The sequence below is a fragment of the Heptranchias perlo genome, chromosome 6 (genome assembly GCF_035084215.1).
Source record: "Heptranchias perlo isolate sHepPer1 chromosome 6, sHepPer1.hap1, whole genome shotgun sequence".
NCBI classification, from domain to species: domain Eukaryota; kingdom Metazoa; phylum Chordata; class Chondrichthyes; order Hexanchiformes; family Hexanchidae; genus Heptranchias; species Heptranchias perlo.
The window spans coordinates 42,568,038-42,587,289 of record NC_090330.1 but is presented as its reverse complement, the minus strand read 5'-3'; the positions used below and the strand labels follow the sequence as shown (position 1 = coordinate 42,587,289).

General features: G+C 40.8%; 1 protein-coding gene across 4 annotated transcripts in view; it reads right to left on the bottom strand.

Annotated features, from left to right (window-relative positions):
- Window positions 1–2,929: 2,929 nt before the first annotated feature.
- Window positions 2,930–19,252, bottom strand: part of LOC137322940 (four and a half LIM domains protein 2) — a 40,463-nt gene continuing 24,140 nt past the window's right edge. For 3 of the 4 annotated variants that reach the window (XM_067986194.1, XM_067986195.1, XM_067986196.1), the window contains 4 exons: window positions 17,657–17,831; window positions 13,233–13,402; window positions 8,809–8,995; window positions 2,930–3,717 (listed from right to left, as the gene is read on the bottom strand). In XM_067986194.1, coding sequence (XP_067842295.1) covers window positions 3,566–3,717; window positions 8,809–8,995; window positions 13,233–13,402; window positions 17,657–17,831 — 684 coding nt within the window. In that variant the 3' untranslated portion in view covers window positions 2,930–3,565. Of the gene's footprint in view, window positions 3,718–8,808; window positions 8,996–13,232; window positions 13,403–17,656; window positions 17,832–18,874; window positions 19,009–19,252 lie in introns of all 4 variants that reach the window. The other variant, XM_067986197.1, reaches the window with a different exon arrangement.

Sequence of the window (19,252 nt, the reverse complement as noted above, 5' to 3'; positions counted from 1 at the left end):
AGTGCTTCCTCCCTATGAATGTGTAAGTCTTTATTTTGTCTTTGTAAATTCACAAATTTTCCAGAACTACATGAAATAGGTTCTTTTTCAGAAATGTGCTACACGCTGTGGTTTTTTGACTGGCTACATTTCTGTAGACATGTACTTGGCCAACCATATTTCATCGGATATTATTTTTGTAGCGTTTTACAATTAGATGATTGATAGCACTGGGAGAAGTAATTTTGTTTCCCCCATGCACAATATTTACTAGACAAGTTTTACTAGAAAATCACCAGTATGAGGGTACTTCCCACCTAGGTAATACTGCAAACAATTGGAGTTAACCTGGCTTGTCTGCAATTTGTGCTTGATGTTTATCCAGTTCATAGGGAGTTGTTGCTTAGTTTCTATATCTGCTGTATAATGTTTTGGTTAAAACATTACAGCATATAAGTTTAAAGAAGAGGAAGGCTATTTGGCCCATTGTGTCTGTGCTGGGTCTTTTGTTAGAGCCAATCCAAAACTAATCCCACTGCCCTGCACTCTCCCCATTGCCCTATTTCGTCTTCTGCTTTGAATATTTATCCATATTAACCATAAGATGTAATAGTCTCGACTTCCACTGCTACCCGTGGTAAAGTATTCCATGCTCCAACATGTGTAAAAAAATTTGTCCTAAAATCTCTCCTCACCCTCTTGGTGACAATTTTAAATTGTTAACCCCTTGCCGTTCACTTCCAACCAGATGAAATAGTCTTTCCCAATTCACTCTATCAAAACTATTCATAATTTTAAAACCCTGTATTAAATTTCTGCTTAGCCTTTACTGTTCCTACACATAATCCTCTAACTGTAGCCACCAACATTTTGAATAAATTTATTGTTACTTCTTTACTCTCGTAATCTATGCCCCTACTTATAGAACCCTAATTCTAATGGCCTTAGTTATGCCGTTAGCTAACTGCACTTGCATTTTTAGGAAATGATGTATTTGAACCCCAAGGTCTCTTTCTGTTCATCCACACCCTTCAATGTCCTTCCATTAAGTATATACTCCAATTCCTTGTTTTTTTTTCCCAAAATGCATTACCTCACACTTATCCATAGTAAATTGCGCTTACTACCAGTCTACGCATTCCTTTAACCTGTCTATGTCTTCCTGTAGTCTTTTACAGTCCTCGCTGTTTGCCAAAACTGCTACTCTTGTGTGTGTTAGCAGTATATTTCAAGACTTTGTTCGCTATACCCATGTCCAAAACATCTATATATACCAAGAACTCACTTCCAATCCTTATCTAGTCCAAGGAACATCCATTTGCTCTAACTGCTTCCTGGCTGTCAACCAACTTTCTATCTATGCTGCTACATTTCCTCTTATACCATATGCCTGAATTTTAATACAAGCATCTTGTGAGACACCTTATCAAATGGCCCATAAAAGCAATTTGCATATTTAATGCATTCCCTTTAGCTACTCAATTGATAACTTCTTCAAAAAACTCCATTAAATTTGAAAAACCCAACTTGTCTTTTCTCACTATTTATTTCAGCTAAACCTTTTGCTGCTATTCTAATAGGTTTATTAATCCTGCGCTCCCCATTTAATCTCAAACGTAGCCTTTCCCCAACTCCCTATCTTATTAGTTTTAATCCTCTCCCACTGCGATATTTACCCTCTCTAAAGACTTTGCACCATTTTGGTTCAGGTGAAGACCGTCCCTTAAGTTCCATAAATTGCTGCAATGTTCCGTGAATGTGATCTCTTCCTTCCTGCACCAGCCCTGCAACTATGCATTGATTGTCCCAATCTTCCTTTCCTTAATCTGTCCAGCACGTGGCACAGAAAGCAATCCAGAGATTACCACCCTTAAAGTTTTGTTTTACAATCTAGTGCCTAACTCCTTGCTGGGCATCCTTAGGTAGCTCACGGGAAATCAGCATTGGATTTCGCGCTGCTGCAGCACCAGCAGTGGCCCTCAGGAAGGTCCTGGGTGGGGGAATTGATCAGGAGGGTGGGGCAATCGGGAGGGGGGAGACAATCGGGAGGCGGAGACGATTGGGAGGGGGTCGAGTGGGAGCTGTAAACGGTTTGTGGCACAGTAGTGGAGGCAGGTGGAGGCAGGAGGAGCATGAGTGCTCCTCCCAGCTTCACATTCAGGTAAGTATTTTTTAAACAAATTTACCTTTTTGGTGGCTGCCTCCAGTGGTCCCTTTAAGGTTTGCTGGTTTGGCCACATGTAGACTATGTTTTCCTGAATGCAGCCAGCCTGGCACCTGCTGTGTTCAAGGCAGGCCAATTTTGCAAAGGGGCCTCAAACAGGCAGGAGGCCCTTTAACGCTTGTTTCAGGCGCAAGCCCTGGATGTCTTTTTTTCTGCCTTTACCAATATGGCGGACAACGCACCTCCGGTATTGTGTGTGCACACACACTGCCCGCCATATTGACCCTCTGCCACCCATTATGTGCATCAAGCAAGTGCTAGACCTTGATTCCTTTAATTTTAATTTGCAGAAGTGCTATCAGGGAAATCAGTCTCCCTCTGTTCGTGCTATCACTCCGTACTCTTCAAAGGGCATTTGTTCAACTTTACCTTAATCAAAAAGAGGAAGAGTCTCAAGGAATCTGAATGGAGCTCTGAACTGAAGAAAGGTGAACCCAGATAAAGGTAATACTTTATCTATCTAGTAGCTGCTGCACTGAGGAGAATTGGTTGTAACTGGACCTTTCTAAAAATACTTTGAATAGTACACAGAACATAATGGACAGGACTTCTTCAAAGGGTATAACATTCTATAAAAACGAAATTAAACAACCCATTACACAAAAAGGTTCCATATTTTAAAGTCGTTTTTTTAAACAAATTTGGAACATTTAAGAATAACGGAGAAGTCAAAGTGACCTTTTAAAAAAAGAATAAATATTCCATCCATTATGTACCATATAGCAATTGTTGTGTATTATTCTTTAATTATTGTACAATTGAATCAATGACATGAGAAATCCAGTCAGGTGTCTGGGATAAGATGCTGCAGTTATCGATACTTTCTTCACAAATTCAGGATATTGGAGAAGTACAGAAGCATATTTCTTCACTTTATTGATGCACTTAATACAATGAAATACTTAATGGCTGAGAAAAATGTTGAAATGCATAGTGCCACCTTCAATCAATATTCACTATTCACCTATATATTCATGCAGTATAATAAAAATGTTACTTTGAAATATGTCTTTACTAGATGTGAAAACATACAGCAAGCCAAAGTCATCTTAGCATCAGATTCTGCACCTGAACCTTTGTTATTTCTAGCTCTGTTGCCAGGCTGCTTAATTGGTAAAGTCATTAATAGATTCAAATATTACATTTCCACTTGAAAACATCCCAGTGCATTCATGCAAAACTCTCTGTGAATTTGCAAACATTTTGTAAACTGTTTTTACCAAATTGTCTAAATTGTCAAGCTCAGTCACTGTAAGTACAATTATGGACAATTGACACTACAGTAGGTGATAGCCAGGTTGGTTTGCATTAATGCAACTGTAGTCAAAGTTGCTATAAAATCTTTTGCTAACCGATTTTCTCTCACAGATCCTTTCCACATTCAGGGCAAAGGATGTCATCTCGCTCTGTGAGAAAACCACGCCCCACCAATGATATAGAGCATTTTTTGCAGTTGAAACAATCGTTATGCCACTGACGTTCCTCAAATGAGATGTACTTGGTTCCTCCAAGACCTGAAAAAAATGAATTACAAAAGGAAGGTAAACAGATGGGTTAGGTTTAACTATTTTATACAGAGGGTAACAATTGACCAAGGAAGCAGTGGAGGGAGATAGTACCAGGGAACTGGATAGATATCTGGCAAAGAAAGCAATTTAGGGCTACCACCCCCTATTCTGTTCTGTTTTTATCAGAAATTCCATACTTTTACCCCCAATTCCATGTCCCTCCCAGGCTACTTGTTCAGGATAAACCAAACAATACACAACTTCCATATGCTGCTCAACTATGGACTGAGCTTCAATCCAAAATCCAGTCCATTACCAAGAACATTTATTTCCACTTCCACTGTATCACCTAACTCACCCCCATCGTTACTGAAACTCCCATCTACATCTTTATCACCTCCAGACTCAACTGTTCCAACATCCACCCAGCCAGCCTCCCAAGTTCCACCCCACAAAAACTTTAACTCACCCAGAATGTTGCCCACATCCTAATCTGTACTAAGTCCTGCTCATCCATCACCCCAGTCCACTAGTTTGCTGGACACTTTCCATGACTGGTGAGTATTCCATGGAGTTTCTAGTTTGATTTTTCTCAATTTGACCCCTTTCATTTCACTTTTTGTTATTTTAATTTTTGAAAAATAACAGCACAGATAAATGAAAAGCAATGGCTGCAGTTTATATAGCTTTTCAAAAAGCATCCAATAAGGTACCATGTAAGAGATTTATAGCAAAGATAATAGAATGGAAATTGTGATGAAGTGTTCCACAAACCTCAGGCTATTATTTATTATATGTAAAAATGATCTGGGCTTAGGAATTGAGAGAACAATATTGAAATGAGCTGCTGACATCAAATTGGGGAGAGGGTATGGGAAATTTGAAAGACTGCAAGAGGACATCGATGGGATATAGACAAATAGCTGGCAGATGTTATTCAGATGCATAACAATGTCATGTAATATATTTTGGAAGTAAGAGCATGAAATAAAATGTACCTTAAATGGTAAGATTTTAAATGGGTTAGAGGAGTATCCACTGCAGTTCCTTTACTTATACTTTATTTTTTTCAAAGAATTCTATTACCAAAATTGATTGGGCCTCCAAAGTTAGAAACCCCAATTTGCCAAGACAAGAAATGACTGAGGCCCTTGGTTTAAAACACAATAGAGAAAAACATTATATATATTGGTAATAGGTGACATCGTGGTGGTCATTCTAACTAATTAGCTGGCTATTGTCAACTTTAAAGAACTCCACCTTATTTTAAAACAAAGCAATACCATGGTACATTACTACTGAAAAAGCCAATACATTAGGAGTCCATGGGAAGCTTATTTTGTAAATCACTATACATTTAATCCAATTAGGATATCTAATCAGTGTTAAATATAAGAACATAAGAACTAGAAGCAGGAGTAGGCCATACAGCCGCTCAAGCCTGCTCCATCATTCAATAAGATCATGGCTGGTCTTCTACCTCAACTCCACTTTCCCGCCCTAGCCTCATATCCCTTGGTTTCCTTAGTGTCCAAATATCCATCAACCTCAGTCTTGAATATACTCAACGACTGAACATCCACAGCCCTCTGGGGTAGACAATTCCAAAGATTCACAACACGCTGAGAGAAGAAACTTTTCCTCATTTCGGTGCTAAATGGCTGCCCCCTTTCACGGGGACCGTTCTAGAATCTAGGGAAGTCTGGAAGATCAAAACCAATGCATCCACTATCTCTGCAGCCACCTCTTTTAAAACCCTAGGATGTAGGCCATCAGGTCCAGCGGATTTGTTGGTTTTTAATCCTATTAATTTCTTTAGTACTTTTTCTTTACTAATATTAATTACTTTAAGTTCCTCACTCTCATTAGACCTTTGGTTCCCCACTATTTCTGGTATGTTTTTTGTGTCTTCTACTGTGAAGACAGATACAAAATATTTGTTTAACATCTCTGCCATTTCCTTATTCCCCATTATAATTCCTCCTGTCTCTGCGTCTATCTCGTATGCATTCCATGAACTCGTCCACCAAACTAGTTTGCATGTTTTGCCCAATCTAAATGAAGTTTAAGTCCCCCATGATTATTGCAATACCCTTGATACGTACTCCTCTAATTTCCTGATTTATACTCCGTCCAACACTATAACTACTGTTAGGGAGCCGATAATCTACTCCCATCAGTGTTTTCTGCCCCTTGTCATTTCTTAGCTCCACCCATACTGATTCTACAGACTGATTTTCTAAGCTAAGATCCTTTCTCACTACTGTCTTTATCTCATCCTTTATTATCAGGGCTACACCCCTCCTTTTCCATTTTGCCTATCTTTACTAAAAGTCAAGTACCCTGGAATATTTAGTTCCCAAGCTTGGTCACCCTGCAACCACGTCTCAGTAATGGCTACTAGATCAAACCCATTTATCTCTATTTGTGCCATTAATTCATCTATCTTGTTACGAATGCTTCGTACATTCAGATATAGCACCTTTAATTTTAACTTTTTACTATTTTTCCCTGATGTGACCTTAGTCACTAATGCCCTATTACTTTTGTTAAACTCTCTGTCCCTTCCTGACACACTCTGCTTGTTTTCACCCAAATCGATACTCTGCTCTACAGCCTTGACTTATAAATTTACCCTTACCTGAACCCTCCCCTCTCTTGTTAGTTTAAAGCCCTATCGACCGTCCTAGTTATTCAATTCGCCAGGACACTGGTCCCAGCCCGATTTAAGTGGAGCCCATGCCAGCGGTGAGGTGAGAGTGACTGCCCTTGACATCAAGACAGCATTTGACCGAGTGTGGCACCAAGGAGCCCTAGTAAAATTGAAGTCAATGGGAATCAAGGGAAAAACTCTCCAGTGGCTTTAATCATAACTAGCAAAAAGGAAGACGGTAGTGGTTGTTGGAGGCCAATCATCTCAGTCCCAGGACATTGCTGCAGGAGTTCCTCAGGGCAGTGTCCTACGCCCAACCATCTTCAGCTGCTTCATCAATGACCTTCCCTCCATCATAAGGTCAGAAATGGGGATGTTCGCTGATGATTGCACAGTGTTCAGTTCCATTTGTAACCCCTCAGATAATGAAGCAGTCTGTGCCCGCATGCAGCAAGACCTGGACAACATCCAGGCTTGGGCTGATAAGTGGCAAGTAACATTCGCGGCAGACAAGTGCCAGGCAATGACCATCTCCAACAAGAGAGAGTCTAACCACCTCCTCTTGACATTCAATGGCATTACCATTGCCAAATTCCCCACCATCAATATCCTGGGGGTTACCATTGACCAGAAACTTAACTGGACCAGCCACATAAATATTGTGGCTACAAGAGCAGGTCAGAGGCTGGGTATTCTGCAGCGAGTGACTCACCTCCTGACTCCCCAATGCTTTTCCACCATCTACAAGACACAAGTCAGGAGTGTGATGGAATACTCTCCACTTGCCTGGACGAGTGCAGCTCCAACAACACTCAAGAAGCTCGACACCATCCAGGACAAAGCAGCCCACTTGATTGGCACCCCATCCACCACCCTAAACATTCACTCCCTTCACCACCAGTGCACCGTGGCTGCAGTGTGTACCATCCACAGGATGCACTCGATCTACTCGCCAAGGCTTCTTCGACAGCACCTCCCAAACCCGCAACCTCTACCACCTAGAAGGACAAGGGCAGCAGGCACATGGGAACAACACCATCTGCACATTCCCCTCCATGTCACGCACCATCCCGACTTGGAAATATATCACCATTCCTTCATCGTCACTGGGTCAAAATCCTGGAACTCCCTACCTAACAGCACTGTGGGAGAACCTTCACCAGACGGACTGCAGCGGTTCGAGATGGCGGCTCACCACCACCTTCTCAAGGTCAATTAGGAATGGGCAATAAATGCTGGCCTCGCCAGCGAATCCCACATTCCATGAACGAATAAAAAAAAGGAACAGCTCCTTCTTTCCCCAGTACTGGTGCCAGTGCCCCATGAATTGAAACCCCTGCTTCCACACCACTCTTCATCCACGCATTTAACCATCTAATCTATTTGTCCCTGTGCCAATTTGTGCGTGGCTCAGGTAGTAATCCAGAGATTATTATTTTTGATGCAAATTTAACATAAATTATGCACCATAACTGAGAGGGCCCCTGCTGGATCATGGCAACTGTCAAACAATCAAGTGTTCAACTGTTGGTCTTAACAAATAGTGCAGCAGGAATTAAGATAAAACAAAACATTTTGTATGTTTATTCTCCAAGAAAAGGGGATGAAACACAGTCAGGTGACTGTTAGCTGTGCAATTAGGTTCTATTATAATTTACATATGTAAAATAAATTGATTACAAAATAGAATTTACTTTACAATTCTTGTTAGACAATATTACTTATAAAGGGTAGCACTTTTCCTAGGTTCTCACTGGAACCTTCTTATTCAACACAATCAGTTGATAATCATTTCTTTTCAACAACAAAGTCCTTCAGCTGGGATGGTGGCAGTGGCACTACAAGCAGCCTCAGCCCCCATGGGTGAAGGGGTCGGAGTCCGTACGTCTGATTTCTGTCCATTCACCTCTGCTGGAAGTACATGTGTGGATGTCTGATGGTAACAATTGCTCAGATGTGATGACTTCACAGTCAAACCACCTGCTGGCTCTCATCATCAAAGCTCACATGAATTATGGTGCTTGGTGAGATATGAGAGGATAATCTTCACCAATGGTATCATACCCCAACAAGGAATCATACGCCTTCAAAAGAGAAAATTAAACACAAAAAAGGGGGAAAGTGCAGCATACAAACTAAACAATGGGGGTAATTTTCACCTTTGTCACCTGGGCAGTCGTCTGGCAAGGAAGATCGTCCACCTGTTGTAGAACCCATTACTTTCAATGGGATGAAAATTGGGCAGGTTCTATAATAGACGGACTATCCACTCCACTGAATTACTTCCGGTGAAGGTGAAAATGACTCCCCATACATTACAGGATTCGGATTAGGTTTGAATATTTTTCTGTAGCAGATGTCACTGATTGACAAGCACAAAGATTTAACTGAACTGTTGCTGATAATTTCCTTCTTTCACAATCACATCACACTGAAGAACTTACCAGTGATTGCATTAGTACAACCGGCACATTTCTTGGCATAGAGGTTACTGAAGCAATCCAGGCAGTAGGCAAATTCATCCCGAGAGGTAAAACGTTGTCCACTCAGTGGCTTTTTACATCCTGTACAGAGAAAACACTCTTTGTGCCAGGGTTGATCATGGTAAGTGACACCTCCAGTAGTAATGGCCTGGTTAGCAAGATAAAATGTAGGTTACTTCATTTTCAACAGGTAATGATTAATAACACTGTAGCAGATCTTTAGTTAAAATATTGGGCATACAGTTGGGAGAGGAGAAATCAGATATTTATTTTGTTGCATAAGTGAGAATTTGTTCATGTAACAGAAGAAAAGAAAACTTAAATGAATTAAAAAAGTTATTTTTGTTTGTGGAAACAGAGTGAAGACAGACTTTTATGATGTCATAACAATGCTGGTAAAATTATTCAACATGCAATTTCACTGCAATTAAATAGTACAAATGTGATACAATGACTTTAAATATTAGAAAATGTTCTCACAGCATTAATACTACTGGTCAAGTTTTCATGGAAGAAAAAGATGAGGCCTATCAATCCTACTGCACCATTGTTGACTGTGGAAGCTCAAATGCTTTAATCCCAATTACCAACTCTTCCTCCATATCCCTTAATACCCTTACTTCCCAAGTAAGTATCTATCTCCCTTTTCATCACCATCATCTACATCTATGACCTTCTGGGACAGTGAGGGTAATTTTCACTTTGGGTTCGGGTGGAAGTCAGGCAGCTGCAGGTCGGTTGTGGAAAAGAAAAGCAGGCAGAGTGTGTAACAAGTAGCCGATCTGCAACTGCCAGTTTTCCACCCCACTGAAAGTGAATATTATCCACCGTGAATGTTACAAATGGAACACTCTGTATGAGGCCATTTTTTCTGGATTTACTTAACCAACTAACTTCTAAATTCTAAGATTACATCCATTTGTTCTGGATTCACCAGCTAGAGGGAAAAATTATTCCCTATCTACCATTATCGATTCCCTTCATTATTTTTAACGTATGAGTCAGACCACACTTTAACCTCCTCATCATTTATGTATATAACCCACAGTTGCATAGTCTTTGGTATGGGCTTCATCCTATAATTTACTTCCTGTAAATCATTAAGAACAGAATATCCTTTCTAAAGTGGGGTGCCCAAAACTGAACATAGTATTCCATGCAACTTTCTTGCACCTCTTGTGATGAAGCCTTGCCTATTGGAGTTTAAAATAAAATAACTTTTACACCTCTGGAGCTGACTTTTAATGATTTATGTACCTGTACCCCTAATGCCCTTTGGTAACTTACACTCTTAAATTTCCCCTTTTAGATTGTATTTCCTTCTACTATTCTTACCTCACACTTTTTTGCATTAAACTGCATCTGTCCTTGTTCAACCCTTTCACTAAATCCATCTATGCAATTTTCTGTGTTCTTCACAATTCTCCAGACCCCTTAACTTAGGATCATCCGCATATTTGGATACACTCTCCTGTTCACAAATCTAAGCAATTTATATAGAGTGAAAAATGGGGCCTCAGCATTTGCCAAGGGTCACCAATTGTCATGACCCACCAATCCAAGAATATTCTTTTTATCTCAACCTTCTGCTTTCTACCTTCCAAGAAGCTTCCCACCCATGCCACAAAGTTACCTCAATTTTGTACACCTCAATTTTAGTTAACAATCCCTTGTGCAGAAAATTATCAATAGCTTTCTAATGTACCTTGCATATGGCATCCAAAATTCTCCTCCATCACCCAGTGACAATCAAAGAACTTTTAGGCTAGTTAGACATGACCTACCTTTTATAAAATCAACCTGCTTCTCCCTAATCAATTTATACTTTTCCAAGTGCTCTGACAATGGATTCCAGCAGTTTTCTCATTACTGGATTTAAGCTCACTCGACTAGTTACTTGGTTTGTCCCTTTTCAGAAGAAGTGTCTCTTCAAGATTCTAAAAGCCACATAAATACTATCAGTAACTTGCTGGTTGATGTCTGATCCTACAGATAAACCAATTATTCAGTACTGGTCAGTTGGTAACATCCAACCCTGTGATAAAGACAATTGGTGAGCTTTGGGCAGATGGTTACACTTCCTTAATAAATTTAACATTTCAGGATCAACATAAAAGAAATATTAAAATCCAACAGTTAATAATAACAATGCCACTAAGAAAGTCAAAAGATGCAATCTTTCTCAGGTCAGCGATATCAAATCACACTAAGGTGATAATCATCTTTTCTGTTGATTAGGTTCTGGTAGATCCATATTCCAATAGATTCTCTGTACAGGCAGTCTCTAATCTCATATTCAGAACCAATCAGCGTTGCTTCATGCCTTTTCAGTTTATGCTGTTCTGTATTGTTTACTCAACCAAAGCTGATTTACTTCTTTCACCTCTATGTATGTTGCCCTCATGCTCTTTTAGCTGATTTTATATTTCCCCCCTCCAATTTTCTTTCCTTCTTGCTGAGTCTGCTAACACATGCTGGGCTGTGGTCTCTTAGGTGGCAAGTGCCCAGGTAGCCATTCTTCATATGTTAGACTAGACAGTGAATGTTGGCAGACTATTTGAAGGTCCCGGACTCAATTTGCTGACTTAGCTGATCACGACTGGGTCGATAGTAGCGATGCTACAATCAGCCTTAGTGCCCTCGGCTAGGGAGAGGAAAATCAGCCAGAGTTCCTGGTCATAATAGAGTGACCCCTCTGGAAAGTTCATATGTGTGGACATTGGGTGAGGACAGGATCGATCTTGGCTGCATTGCTCCACATAGTGGAATAACCTGGCAACACTCACTGTGAGTGACACACTGACATTGTTTAGGTGCGGTCAGTGTTGGGAGCATTGCTTTTCTCAATGTACGTGAAAGATCTGGACTTGGGTATAGGGGGCACAATATCACAATTTTCAAATGACCAAAAATAGGGAGCATGATTAACAGTGAAGAGAAATTGTGGCTCACGCAAGATTGGATTTTGGTCAACTGGTCATGACAGCAGAGAGGCAGTGGAGGGGTCAAGAAAGGTGATAGAGAAGTAGAGCTGGGTGTCATCAATGTAAATGTAGAAGCTGATGTCCATGTCTGCAGATGATGTCGCAAAGGGGCAGCATGTAAATAAGGAAGAAGAGTGGGCCAAGAATAGATCCTTGGGGACTCCAGAGCTAACTGTGCGGGGGCAAGAAGAGAAGTCATTGCTGGAAATCATCTCACTACAATTGGATAGGTATTATAGGAACAAGGAAAAGACAGTCCCACCAAGCTTGACAATGGAGGAGAGCCATTGGAGGAGGATGGTGTGGTCGATCATGCCAGAGACTGCAAAGAGGTCAAGGAGGAGGCCAAGGAGGGATAATGCACAACAGTCACAGAGAGAATGTCGTTCATGACTTTGGTTAGGGCCATTTTAGTGCTGTGGGAGGAACGGAAATGTGATTAGAGAGATTCGAATAGGGAGTTGCAGGAGAGATGGGCACAAATTTGGGAGTTGACAACATGTTCAAGAACTTTGGAGAGCAAAGGAAGATTGGAGTTAGGGTAGTAGTTTGCAAAGACAGAGGGGTCGAGGGTGGGTTTTTGAGAGGGAGGGGGACAGTACCTGAGAAGAGGGAACCATTTATAATTTACAGATAGCATGGGGGCCAGGAAGCGAAGTTGGATGGCCAACAGTTTAGTGGGAATGGGGTCAAGCAAACAAGAGGTGGGTCACATGGTCAAGATGAGCCCAGAGAGGACATGGGGGAGATGGGAAAGAAACTAATATGTGGGTTTTGGGCTAGGGCAGGGGGAATCTGAAGGGAGGGTTAGTTTTCTGGACATGGGGGGAGGGAGAAAGCAGCAGAGGTAGCTGAATAGATGGTCCCTAGCTTGATGGCAAACAAGTCCATGGGTTCCTTACACTTGTTGGAGGTGTGGGCGGAGGGGGCAGGGTAGAGCGGTTTACAGAGATGGTTGGTATCGATTGCATAGTTGTTGTTTTGCCTTCCAAGTGTTTTTTTCTAATTCCGTCCCTTTGAGTGCCAGCTTGGCTGCTACCTTGGCTAATAACCATTCTTCACTAGTGAAACCGAAAAGTGAATGGCTGTGGGCTCTTCAAAAATCTGTTTTATGAATTTCAAACACTATTTTACCCTGTCCCAAAATTGACAGGCAGATTCCGAGTAGGGATCGCTACCCAACGATCAGGAATGGGAACCCTGGCAGATTTTTCTCCTCCCTAGGTCCAACAGTGCTGAAGTCAATTCTGGTGCCCCCAATGCCACTCTGCTGAATTTAACTAACTTAACACAATGAAACCCTGAACCTCCCTAATTGATATGGCTCAGTGCAACATTGCACAATTGGTTTAAATCCATTGGAAGAGTTACCTCTCGCAGACCTTGTAAAAAGTGGCTCACCTTTTTGCACTGTACACAGTGCATGGCAAACTGCTTTTCATAACAAGGCACACAGTAGTTCTCATTGTCCTTGGGGATGAAGCTCTTTGTGCCCATTGGCTGTTGGCAGCGGTGACAGATGAAACAAGTCTCATGCCAGCTGTTACCCTTGTGCTCCATCTTGCGAGTGCCTACGTTTTAGTAAGAGATGCAAAGGAAAGTTAAAATCCAGATGCTACCTCTTCTATTCCTACCAAATAATTTTTTTAAAGTAAAGAATATGCAATAGTTCCTCTTGTAGCAGTCCGGTGGAACGTGCTATACAAGACATTTTTATTAAATGTTGTCAATTGAAGCTGAAACAAGCTAATGACCTGTAACAAAATACAATTAAAACATGTCTACTGAATTACATTTTCTCAGAATATAGGTGTCAGCTAAAGACATTTAACCATGAAAACCCTCCTCCTACTATCTGTTTGGAAGATATCAAAGTTTACTTAGCAAAGATCACCTTTATTAACATATTTTTTGTGGGCTCATGCTGCTGACCTCAGCTCATTATTCTTGGTTCGCTGACAGTCACAAAGCCAGAACCCTAGAGGAAAGCACTGTTTTTCAGTGCATGTCTGAAATTAGTCTCTGCTGCAGACATCTTCTCCCAAAAAGATGACATTTGAAGCACAGCTTTTCTCAGCATTGGATTTCTTCAGCTATTATCTGTTTGTGTGTGAGGGAAGGGCAACTTTGAGCTTATGGCATTGGTCATTCCTATAAAGCACAGAACAGTTCTAGTTTTTTTTTAATTGAGAAATCTCAGTCTCAATAACCTCTCCATTACAGCAATTAGTCTAAAATCTTCACATGACAGCGGCCCTCTCTATGATCATTCATCATAGTATGACATTCAATTTTGACAGCTAACAGTCAGGCCAAATAGTCATCACCTGTGTCGAAAAGTTGGCTGTAGCATGTAGGATGCAATGCTTGCACCATTACATTTCCTATATTACAACAGTGACTACACTTCAAAAGTACTTCATTGGCTGTAAAGTGCTTTGGGATGTCCTGAGTTTGTGAAAGGCACTATATAAATGCAAGTTATTTCTTTCTTTTTTCTTTCTTTATGGTCATCAACTATCTGAGGTGGTTGAAGTTGTATCTACAGTCATATCAAAAAAACAGTTAAAATGAAGTGTGTGTTATGTAAATGACATTTTGCTGTAGCAGCTCATCTGATGCCAGTTGAAAGGATGATCACTATATGTTAAGTTTGATGGTAGCTGGGAGTATTCAGTTAAGCAATATTCAGTTTAGCAATAGTGGCACAATATTGCCATATATGTGTCATGTTAAAAACAGAATTAGTCAACACTGATACAGTGGATAACATCAGACAACAGTAAAGACTGATAAGCTAGAGAATGGAAACATTTTCTACCAGTGTCTGCAGAAGAAAGAACAAACTTGCAATAATGCTTTTCACAGCATCACAAAGCCAATGAAGACTTTTTGAAGTGTAGTCAATGTTGTAATGTAGGGAAATGCAGCAGCCAATTTGGGTACAGCAAGGTCCCACAAACAGCAATGAGATAGTCTATTTTTGGTGGTGATGGTTGAGAGACAGACATTGGCCAGGACAGCAGGAGAACTCTCCCACTTTTCTTTCAATAGTGCCAAGGAATCTTTTACATCCACCTGAGAGAGCAGACAGGGCATCAGTTTAACATCTTATCCAAAGGTGGCATTACCTCTCCCATAACACTTGTACTGTCAGCGTAGATATGTGTTTGGATCTCTGAGAAGGGGCTTGAGCCCACAATCTTCTGTCTCTGAGGCAAGAGTACTGCCACTGAGTCAAGGGTGACACTTGAAACAGTGAGTCGTCTTGATGATACATAAACATTGGCTGCAGTTTTGTGACTAGAGCAGTAATCCAATTATCCATATAGTACTTATGAAAGTTATTAATAACTGATGGCTGAGGGTACTGCTACCCACCTTAAGCTTCCTAGAATGCAACAGTTGTATTGTCCATTGGCTATAAAGTGCTTTGGGATGCCTGAGGTTGTGAAAGGCACAATAGAAATTCAAGTCTTTCTTTCTCTCTTTTTAAATTTACTTCTGCTGTCCAGGAGGAAATAGTTTAATCTATAGCATAAACACCGCTGTCATTACTTTTTGTTATATCCTCCGCTTGAACTTATTTTTAAAATATTAAAACTTTTTTATATTTTGTGTTTTGTGACAACAAGCTCTTTTCTTTTTCCTGCTGACATTGGTGCAGACAATACTGAAAACTATTTTCTCATGACAGTCCTTCAGCCAAATATGTGTATGGTGTTTTCAGCTCAACAGTTCACAGAGAAAGAAAACCCCCATTGATGTCAGTTGTCACTCTTCAATATTTGGAGCTTCTTGGTCTCTTTTGTGGCGTTTGAGGTTTATGCAAATCAACAGGGAGTCATAAAGAAACCACTGTAGGCAGAACTGTCAGTTTTATTCTTATATAGGGCACCCCATCTAGCATCAAGTCTTGGAATTCTTAAATTTGTTGACCCCCATAAATTGGGATCAAGCTCACTGCTGCCCTCCGACGCTAACCCTGCCAGCGTGTGTGGGGTCATTTCGAGGGCACCTAAATTACATAGGGCAGGCAGGTGCAAGTGATACTATGGGCACAACTTCAATGCCCACCTGCTCCATGTAGCCAGAAAATCTAATGCCGTTCTGCATATTAAAAATGTTCAATATGCTGGCATTGTGCAGTGCTTTAATAAAAAAATATAGTTCATCATAGCGGCTTTAACATTTCTCTTTCAACTCCATTGTCCTAAGGCTGAGGATACCAGTTTTTAGGTAATTATTTAATTTATATTTAACTTTTATTTAAGTCTCTTTTAGGTACAATAAAGTTTGCACTACAGGGTTAGAAGCTACAGCATGTTGCGCTAATGTTAGTTGAAGGCCCTAACCGGTGTTAATAGAGTTGGAAGTTAGGTTAAATTCTGGTTCTAAATTGGAATGAAATCACAAAACCCAGGCCTGCTCCCTCTCCTTTTACTTGGAAACTGTTCTTATTTTCATCATTCCCAACAATCTTCAATAACAGCTATTATTTCATTGGTTGTCATCGATGGCCCAGCAGAGTAATTCTATTGCTAAAGTGTTAGACTCTGAGCCAACCAACTGTCAAACTTAAACAAGAACAGAAAATGCTGGAAACACCTGGCAGGTCAGTCAGCATCCTTGGAGAAAACAAATCAGTTAACTTTTCAGGTGTGGACCCTTCATCAGAACTGATCTGTTCTCTCCACAGATGCTGACTGACCTGTTGAGTGTTTCCAGCATTTTCTGGTTTTGTTTCAAATTTCCAAGGGCTGATTTTCACTTTCGTTGGCGGTGGAAAACATGCAGAAAATTGATTCATCATACCAGTAGGTACAGTATAACGCTGCCCGATTTTTTTTTCCACTGAAGTCAGGCGGGGTGTATTACCCTCGGCCAATCCCCTACCGCCCATTTTCCGCCACAACTGAAAGTTAAAATCAGCCCATCGGCATCTGCCAACTGTCAAACTTACTTCCACCAATAAGATAGGCTTTTCCAGTTCTTGGCCTCACCACTAGATGGAGCACCATGTGGCAAGGGAATCTGTCTCATGGAGAAGGGGCAAAAACAGTCTGGATCTGTTTTGTCCTGCCCTGTAGAAACCAGAAGCATTACTGATGATGGCCGTTGTAAACAATTTTACAACACCAAGTTATAGTCCAGCAATTTTATTTTAAGTTCACAAGCTTTCAGAGGCTACCTCCTTCCTCAGGTGAACGATGTGGAAATGAAATCCTCGAAATGAAGTCGCATTTATATTCACATATAACGGGTCAGTTGCTGTCTTTTCTATGTTTCTACCTCTCTATCTCTGTTTTTTTTTGTTTGTTGTTTTTTTTGGTGATTTGTATATTCTGAGACCTGGCAGGTAACACCTGTCTGTCTGCACACTGATTGCCTTGGCAACGGGCAGTTGAAAAAACTGTCTGTTATCACCTAGCATTGTTCTGTGAATATAAATGCGACTTCATTTCGAGGATTTCATTTCCACATCGTTCACCTGAGGAAGGAGGAAGCCTCCGAAAGCTTGTGAATTTAAAATAAAATTGCTGGACTATAACTTGGTGTTGTAAAATTGTTTACAATTGTCAACCCCAGTCCATCACCGGCATCTCCACACGATGATGGCCCAGGCATTGGTGTATAGCCCAGACCTTCCCGGCTGAAAGTGGGACTGTGGTTGTGTGTTGCAGCAATGAGAAAAGGAGAGGGAAAGAATATTTTTACTGTACCTACTGGTATGATGAATCAATTTTCTACCAGCAAATACACTACATTGAATCAGATTGACTCTCGACGATTCAAGAGTTAATATTTGTAAATTTTGTTCTAACCTGGAATGATAGTCTTCTTGCAATCCTGACACTTGGAGGAGTACTCATTCGCATAACAGTCTGTACAGAGCAATTGATCCTCCTTGGCAGCAAAAGGCTTATCCACCAGTGACCGTTTACACTGGAAGCAATGGAAGCAGGTTTCATGCCAGTGGCGGTCCTTATAGGACAAGTCCTGTCAGAATCAAAAGATACAATAAAAATGCAAAGCTGAAGCATCTCAAATTGCAGATTAAATGTCACCCAGTTTATATTAGAGTTAATGTTTCTTGCTGCTGTCATGGGGGCAGGGAGAGTACTTGATGTGTTCTGTAGATAACACAGATGTTTCTGGTTTACATTTTTGTTTGACAATTAAAAGCATGCGCTGAACAAAAATGATCTTGCACATATGCACAGGAAGTGCTGCACTAATAACTTAAAAATGTAGAAGTACGAATAACTCCAGTGGAGATTTATCCCTGTAGAAAATGTGAGCATTAGCTACCAACTTATTTAGAAAGCATCATCAACCTATTGAAAGGTTGGATGGAAATTCATTTTTCTTTAATGCTGGTCTCTTTTATTGCAGTTGTTCGCAGTTACAGCACATAGTTATACATTTGCATAGTATATGTGGCTCAGTGCACACAACACGAGATTGTGTGATGGGTCGGAGCATTAAAAAATGGTTCATGAATGGCCCAGGAGACTGGTTCTGGTGAATGGTATTGATTTTTGTGGATTCAGCGACATCAATGGCCATTGGATCTTTGTGGCTGTGTCCACTATAGCTCTGTGAATTTCTACAGGCGGATGGATTAGCATACATTTATGTCCGGTTACACGGGGGATGTTGTCGGTGTGCTGGCCAGCTATTGGCAATAAGCCAGTAACGGGGATCAGTTTTTGAAGAATTTCTCCCTGGTTCAGCCTCAGTAAGCACATTGGCCCAGAAATTGCTTAGCAAATAATGATGAGCTCAACGGCGCTCACCGTTGTTAGTGGAAAAATCGAGGAGCAAATTGCAGCGTTCGAACATGGCACAGTGAAATGTGGAAATCCAGAACTTGCTCCTCCTGGTTCGCCGGCAGTACGACAGCTTTGAATTAAGGGGCTATCGCCGGCTGCAATCAGTGAAATCATTGAACCAGTGCCAACTTGATCATCTGCCCAGCTGGAAAGTAACTAATATCACCACAAAACAGGTATGCTTAAAATTACCAGGTCTAAACTAACCATAGTCATGCAGTCTTCTGGGAGAGGCAGAAAAGTAGAGAAAAAAACCTTAGGCCAAAAACTCTGTGAAATTCCTCTTGAACCCTGGAGGGCTGTGGTGGGTCATGGGATTACACCCCAGCATAAAACACCACCTTCAGAAGAACAGAAGAGAAATTTTGGAAAAAAAGATCAGAAAGAGGATTTTTTTCTGGTGAATATATAAAGAAAGAAAGACTTGCATTCAGATAATGCCTTTCATGACTTCAGGACGTCCCAAAGCGCTTTGCAGCCAACAAAGTACTTTTGAAGTGTAGTCATTGCTGTAATGTATATAGTCGAAAGGTTATAACCAAATCATATCATGGCCAATCCTATGATATGACAAATATCTCCACT